We start from the raw sequence: 7,422 nt of genomic DNA, 5'->3' as shown, positions 1-7,422 counted from the left end.
TGGTAAATCCTCGAGAGGTGTTTCTCCCTCCGCATTGATTCGGTTAATTTAGGGCCTTCTTTTTAAACATGCTGTCTGCAGTCTTTCATGAAGGCCTCCATATTGAGGCGCCTCCAGCATTACCCTCTGTCTGAGTAGTGCTCACTTGTCCCAGTAGTCTGGTGGCTAGCTATCCCATCGGGACCCCCGACAAACCCTCCAGTGCTCATGTCCCGTCTATCAACCTTAGTTGGACGGAGAAGAGGAAGGCAGGAAATTAGAAAACTTGCGCTGATGGTGGCGATGCTGAGAGGTGTGGGTTAGGACCAACAAAGGGAGGATTAGAGGTTCCAGCGACCTATAGCATTTGTTTAAAAAACAAAATCAACTTGCCTATTTCCAGTGATATGAGGGGAAAAGTAATAGCGATTGCCTAATTCAAACTCGAGTGAAGGAAGTCACTTGATCAATGTTTAAAAATAGGTTACTTTATTTCCACCTGGTAAGGTATATACAACCGTATTGATCAGAATTCAATATGCAGGCAGTGAGTGCAGATGACTCAGGAATCAATACCCTGTACCGTGCTCTTTCCTGTTCAGTTCCATCTACATCAAACAGAATGTAAACAAAATTAAAGACAAATTTGACACAGATACTTTGTACATTCTTAACAATATTTGGCTGTGAAAAAAGCACTTCGTGATTCAACTGACACTGATTCCATTACGTTTGGAGCTGGCTTTCGAATTATTTCTCCTTGTCAAAGAGAAATTTAAAAACTTTTGAATTCCTTTATCAGTGGTTGGAGTTGGAGGAGCAAAAAGAGGGTGATGCGCAATCAATTACTCTCAAGACGAAGTGATTCATAACTGAAGGCTTTAATCTGCTAGAACTCTTCCCCAGCAGCTTCGATACAGAAAGTGAAGGCTGCTGGGACGGCACCGGTTCTTATACTCTGCCTCTCAGGGCGGAGCTATGTACAACAGCCAATGGTAGACTCCTGGGTCTAACCAATGGTCATTCACCTCTTAGGTACCGCAATACCTGGTACTACCACAGAGGGGGGTTATTCTGGGAGGGGGCGCCTGATTAGGAGGGGGGAATCTGACCAGAGGGGTGGGGCGATCTGACTGGAGAGGGGTGGGGAGGAGAGGGGTGTCAGTCAGACCGGAGGAGAGTCAGACTGGGACCAGGGAGGTAGGGGAGGGGGGGGGGGGATGTGCGGAGTTGGACCAGATGGCATGTCCGACCGGGAGATGGAAGGGCCGGATTGGGGGGGGGGGGGGAAGCGTGGCGGTGTCGGACTGGGGGTGGGACGAACGAGAGGGAAGGTCAGACCGAGTCGCACTGGGAGAGGGTGGTATGGGGAGACACGGGTCGTGGCTGTGTGTGTGTCCCATACAAGGCTGGGTCTAGGTGTTACGTTGGAGATGGAAGAGATTTTTTTGGTTTGTTTTTAACTCTTTCAGAGTAACTATCAAGATGAAACTGACGGAACCATCTGAAGTTAGCAAAAATAATCGCTTCTATCAGATGGTTCCCAGCCCAGTGCAATTGTCCAGATGAGGCGAGCACTTCAGGACAATTGCTGGGTAAATCCATACGTGGGAACGTCCTAGAGGGATTCCCATCATTGGGGTACCCCCCCCGCCCAAAACCTGCGCCACTGTTCACTTTCTTTTGCCTTCTCAATCGGAGTATGTTCCTTCGTAACTTCTTGCTTCCATTTACGTAACTTAGTGTCCGAATGAATCATCTGCAAACTTGGAATATACAACTATATACCTTCTCCAAGTCATTGATACAAATTGTGTAAAGCTGAGATGCAAGATTAGATCTCTGTGAAACGTGACGTATCACATCCCAATTTAGAATACATTGTCTCGATTCTTACCTTCAGTTGCCAACAACCAAAATTACCAATGCATGTTGCAAGGTTACCTCCAATTTCACGGGCTTTCATTTTTGCTCCCACTCTGTTGTGTGGATCCTTATCAAATGCCTTCCGGAAGTTAATGTAGGCAAACCCCATAGGCACTCCATTATCCATCATGATCGTGATTCCCTAAAAATATTCAACTGGCTCTCTTTGATAAGCTCACACTTGTCCAAGTGGTCAGTCACACTGAATCCTTATGATAGGGTTCAGTGACTTCTCCACAACTGCTGTACTCTCCAGTTTTCTCCAACCCTTCCTTTTTTAATGATGCAATTCCTATTTACCAATTCCAAATCTAAAGGTACAATTTTTCAAATCTCTCCCTCAAGATTAGTAAGTTAATGCGTCTGCAATTTTCTCACATGGCCCTGGGCTGTGAATCATGTTTCTGACTGTCTTAAAGTTTTGGTTCCCTTGTATTTTGTCCACTACTTTGAATGTGGACACAAATATTCATTTCATAATCTTGCCGTTTCTTTATTGTCTCATATAGCTTCATTGCATGTCTTTAATGAGCCCACAATCTCTATTATTCCAATATTTCTCAATATATTTAATAAAGCTGTTGCGGCTAGCTTTAATATCATTTGCAAGCTGTTTTTTAATATTCCTTTTTGCACTTACTGCTTTCTTTTGCCTCTCTTTGCTGTTTTTTATATCTCTCCTCGTCCTCTCAATTTCTCTTGCAATTGTAAACTCTTTCTTTTGGCTTAGTGTCATGTGAGAGTACCTTTAAGAAATCGGTGTTTAAGAAATGTACCTTTAAGTGTTTATCAGTGATGTCAGAGTGTGGGTGGAGCTGGGCGGTCTGTCAGCTTTTTACTTTCGTTTTAGGCTGTTTGCTGCAGGGTGTGTTTTAGTTTTGTTTTCAGTGTTGGAGCTGAGGCCAGACAGAGCAGGTATACTGTTGATCTCTCTGCCATGATAAGACTATCTCTTGATCATTTGGTGAATTCAGAATTATAAATGTTTTCAGTCGTGACTTTAACCTGATGTGCTTCTGTTAAAGGTTATGTTTTTTGTAAGTCTTCTGGATGTTAAAAGGACAGCGTAAGCATTACTTAGTGTTGTAGTCTTTGGGGGTTGTATCTGAATTAATGGTTGCTAAGATGTTCACGGTTTGTTTTAAAAAGGTTAACTTGAGTTCATAGAATAAACATTGTTTTGCTTTAAAACATACTTTTCCATTTCTGCTGTACCACACCTGTAGAGTGGGCCGTGTGCTCCCCATGCCACAATCTATTAAAAGTTGAGGGTCAGGTGAACTACATGATACACTTTGGGGTTCTCTAAACCCTGGCCCATAACATTAGTGCTGTTTCTTACCTCATTTGTAGACCACAGGTGTTAGCTATATAAATGGAGCTTTTAGGTGCATGCACTGGCTGTGTCTTGTACGATGCATTTCCCACATCGTATGGAGTTCTTCGATCGACTTCAGGAGGCAGGTTTGGTGATGAACCGAAAGTGAATTTGGAGAAGCCCGAATCACTTTCCCTGCGGAGTTTCCGATACCTTCAAGACGAAGGGAAATAATGCGATTTCTTAGCATGAGTGGATTTGATCGAACAGCTGTGCAAAAGTTTTGTGGCGTGATTACTCCACTGATGGAATTGCTGAAGAAACATAAAAAAATTCAATGGACAGCGGACTTTCAACAGGCATTTGACTGCCTGAAAGCTGTGATCGCCAATTCTCCTGTATTGGAGAATTGCAAGGGACTCTGTGGTCAGATTGAACTAAATTATCTGATTCTGAAGAGAAATGCCGAGGAGTAGAGGAATGGATGGATCGTGCAGAGACTTTGTTCAAAGAGACTGTCAAGCGAGAAGGATTTCGGTTGGAGGAAGAAGAACAAAGAAAAATGGACTACATTATTATACCTGTTTGCATGTGTTGTTTTTTTTTTTTTAAACGAAGAGGTATATTTACTGTGTACATTTCTTAGTGGATAGTGCAAAAGTGAAAAATGAAACCATCTTGACGTTGATTGTTTATTTCTTTTTTCTTGGGGGGAGGTGTCATGTGAGAATACCTTTAAGACATGGATGTTTAAGCAGTGTACCTTTAAGAAAACAGTGATGTCATAGAGTGGGTGGAGCTCAGTTCAGTTCAGCCAGTTTGCAGTTTGGTTTTGCAATTTAAAAAGTGCCTGGCTGGTTTTGCTGAGAGCAGTTTAAAAGTAGAAAGCCAGTTTGAGACAGCAGTTTGAGAAGTTCTGGTTTGCTGTGAGTGCTTGAAGGGAGAAGGCCAGGTTTGAGAAAGCAGCTTGGGGTGTGTCTGTGTGTTTCCAGAGAGTTTGCAGGAAGAAAGCAAGGTGCTGAGCTGAAGTCACCCAAGCTAATATATCTCTGCCATTCTACAGAAAGTATATATATCCTTTAGCCTGATGTGATACTGTTTAAAGGTGTTAAGTCTCTTGGAAGTTTGAAGGAACATTTTAAGGAAGTATTTACTGTTGCAATATTTTCTGAGTTATCTTTGAAGTAAAGGGTGTTAAGAGATCCAATGTTTATTTAAGGTGTTAAGTTGAGTTCATGGAATAAACAGTGTTTTGTGTTTAAAAACCCACGTGTCCATAATTGTAATCCCACACCTAGGGAAAAAGCCGTGTGCTAGAAAAGCAACAAATCCATTCAAGGGTGAGGTTAGTTGAACTCCATGATACATTTTGGGGTTCTGAAAACGCCTCGCCGATAACAACTCCAATGTCAACATCCCACCAGGCTGCTCCCTCTATGTCCTTTGGCTCTGCCCCAACAATGTGTCTTAGCATCCAACCGGGAAGAGCATCCCACTCCCTTGGTGCACAATAAGACACTTTCCCAATTTCCTTGCACAGCCATCCCATTTGCTCACAAGTGAGATTATCAATTAGTGTCAAATTGAGGGTTGTTCCTCTGATTAATTTCAGTCCCCTGAAAGTACAGCGAACTCCCGTCTGAGCCTACTCCTGCTCAGACGGAATTTCACATTAGGCCCAAGCCCTGATCCCCAACCCCCACCCCACCCCAGGAGCCAGAGCTCCACAACCTGAGCTGCCTGGTGGAAATGCCCTCCGTGTCCTTTCGCACTGCACAGAGCGGTTTCCTGTTGGGGCTGCTCCTGCGTCTTCCATTTCCTTGCCCTCGCCTACTGCCTGGACATGCCTTGTTGTCATCCAGTGGCGGAGGTCCCTCTATGGAGGAGTCCTCCCCCTTAACATTGGTGACCTGGGGTGGAGGGTATTGCATGCAGCAGTTCCGTACAACCGGAGGCTACGTCGGTTCACGGACTGCCAAGATGCCCGTCTTTTTTGCGGCCTTGTGGACCATGCGTATATAAGTTGCTTTAGACTGCACCCTCTTTTCAGATATATGAAAAACACTATTGTTCCAGTTTTGTTTGAGGTTCAGCCCCGTGTTCCTGATCCAAGGGCACCTGGTGTGGGGAGGAACAGGGAAGCAGAAGGATCTCTTCATGAGCCCTGTCCCTGGGCCTGGCCAACCTTGCCATCTACAGGTGAGACCGAGCGGGTTGTCCGACCCGACTGCCTGCCCCTTTACCGTGACTACATTCGTTGCAGGTGTCCCTGGAGAGGGAGCATGATTTTGTAAAAATTAATATTTTGCAACACTATCAATTATATAAGTTCATTAGTCTTAATCATATTGTTGTTGACATAAACTATCTACTGGCACCATCGAGGCCTTCCATGCCCGCTGGGCACCGCAGGGACTGGGGTGCCTTAATGACCCTTTGAACCATACTTTAGTTTGATGTTTTAAGTTTGATTTATGATTTGTTTTTGTTTAAAGCTGTAGCCTCCCCACCCCTCCGAGGGAGATGCCCCCTTTCACGTTGTCCCTCAGTTCTTTTGATTGAGTTTGCACAAATAGATTATGATGTAGTTTACATTTTAAATGTTCCAAACCTGTGAAACCCCCTGAATTCATTGGCATTTTCTCTAAAGGAGTCTTTGCATTTAGTCATCCATTTACACAAAATAGTTCAGTCCCTTAAGACACTGGCGTTTGAACTCCGGAGGCTCAGCCAACCAGTTTTGGGCAGATTTGGATTCATGTCCCAGAGGTGAAAGCCTGATGTTTAACTCACTGCAGATCTTCAGTCTTCCACTCAGTTTGAAATGCCAGCTATTAATTTTCAAATACCACATCTAAATCCCGACCTCCAAATTTTATTGTTTCTGTACCAGTGATAATGGGACTTGTACATTAGCATCTTCATTGGCGTTCACAGAAACACCTGTATATCGAATTCTGTCGGACGTGGGATGTTAAGAAAACCCTTACAAGACCGACTGTGTCACTTTTCACAGTTTTAAGGCAGCTCTGAGTTTTGCAGAGCGTCCTCGTGGATTTTCCTGAACCTCCTGAAGGTCAGGAGTCAACACTTTCTTCTGAATGTTTGACCAGTTCAAGTTCCTCTGTTCAGCGTGACATGGTTCATCCTCTTCCTGTCTTCGAAGTCCTTGCCTAATCTTTTGCCTGGCGCTCAGGTTTGGCCTCTCAGACAGGTCGACACTGTGGAAAACACGTTTCACGATGCGGTCTTCAAGCGAATGAAATGTTAACGCAACCAGGCGGCCCTGAGGTTTCAAGAACTTGTGAGCCGTTCTAAGTCCTCTGTACAACTCGTTCAATTCATCATTCACGAAGATTCGCAAGGCCTGGAATGTTTTGGTCGCCACGTGTGCGGGTCTCTGGAGCAGGTCTTTACGTGCATACATCGCTGATGCTGGAAGTGCTCCTGTGATACCCAGAAACAAAAAAAGGATTGTGTTTCAGAAACTGAGAGTAAAGATAAAGCTTTTAATAAAAACAGTCCTTTCTTAGGAAAGCTCTCGGGGAACAAAACAGACAATGCAAAGAAATTTGACTTTTGTTATGCAGATCTGACATACAGCAAATTAAGTATATGAAACATCTAATTTTATTGGTATGAGTCATTTGTTAAACTACTTTTTATGTCATTTTTATGATTTCCTGACCAGTTCAAAGGTGATAATACGCCCGACCTAACCAAATGGGAACAGAGTACCAAAGCAAACGCGCTTTGCCTCGTTTTTCCCGCCGCTGCTAACGCGACTCCGATTGGATATGGGCCCTCCGTGGGGAACTCGCCGCCGAGGCAGAGGGGTCTCCCGGTATTTACCAGCCATGTTGCGCCATGGCGAGCTGACATTCAGGTGCAATGTGGCCAGTGGGAGGGGGATCCCATATCATTAGTGGGGGAGGGGAACCCTTTTTCTTATTTTTATTTTGTTTATATTGCGACGCTTGATCTCTTGAATTTAGCACGGCCAATCCACCTAACCTGCATGTCTTTGGACTGTGGGAGGAAACCGGAGCAAACCCACGCACACACGGGGAGAACGTGCAAACTCCACACAGACAGTGACCCAAGGCTGGAATTGAACCTGGGTCCCTGGTGCTGAGGCAGTAGTGCTAACCACTGTGACACCGTGCAGCCAGCCTCTAATGTTCAATGGTATCTATTCC

The 7,422-nt window shown here is 44.5% G+C and overlaps 1 protein-coding gene across 3 annotated transcripts in view; it reads right to left on the bottom strand.

The window, feature by feature from the left end:
• Positions 1-445: 445 nt before the first annotated feature.
• LOC140384705 (12S rRNA N(4)-cytidine methyltransferase METTL15-like) overlaps positions 446-7,422 on the bottom strand; it is a 160,528-nt gene continuing 153,551 nt past the window's right edge. For 2 of the 3 annotated variants that reach the window (XM_072466652.1, XM_072466653.1), the window contains exon 6: positions 6,079-6,670. In XM_072466652.1, the coding sequence (XP_072322753.1) occupies positions 6,234-6,670 (437 nt within the window). In that variant the 3' untranslated portion in view covers positions 6,079-6,233. Of the gene's footprint in view, positions 588-3,247; positions 3,437-5,834; positions 6,671-7,422 lie in introns of those variants that run through there. The other variant, XM_072466651.1, reaches the window with a different exon arrangement.

Source organism: Scyliorhinus torazame, chromosome 10, assembly GCF_047496885.1.
Source record: "Scyliorhinus torazame isolate Kashiwa2021f chromosome 10, sScyTor2.1, whole genome shotgun sequence".
In the NCBI taxonomy this organism is placed as follows: Eukaryota; Metazoa; Chordata; class Chondrichthyes; order Carcharhiniformes; family Scyliorhinidae; genus Scyliorhinus; species Scyliorhinus torazame.
Note: the sequence above shows the minus strand (reverse complement) of the source record. Positions and strands in the feature narration are given on the sequence as shown.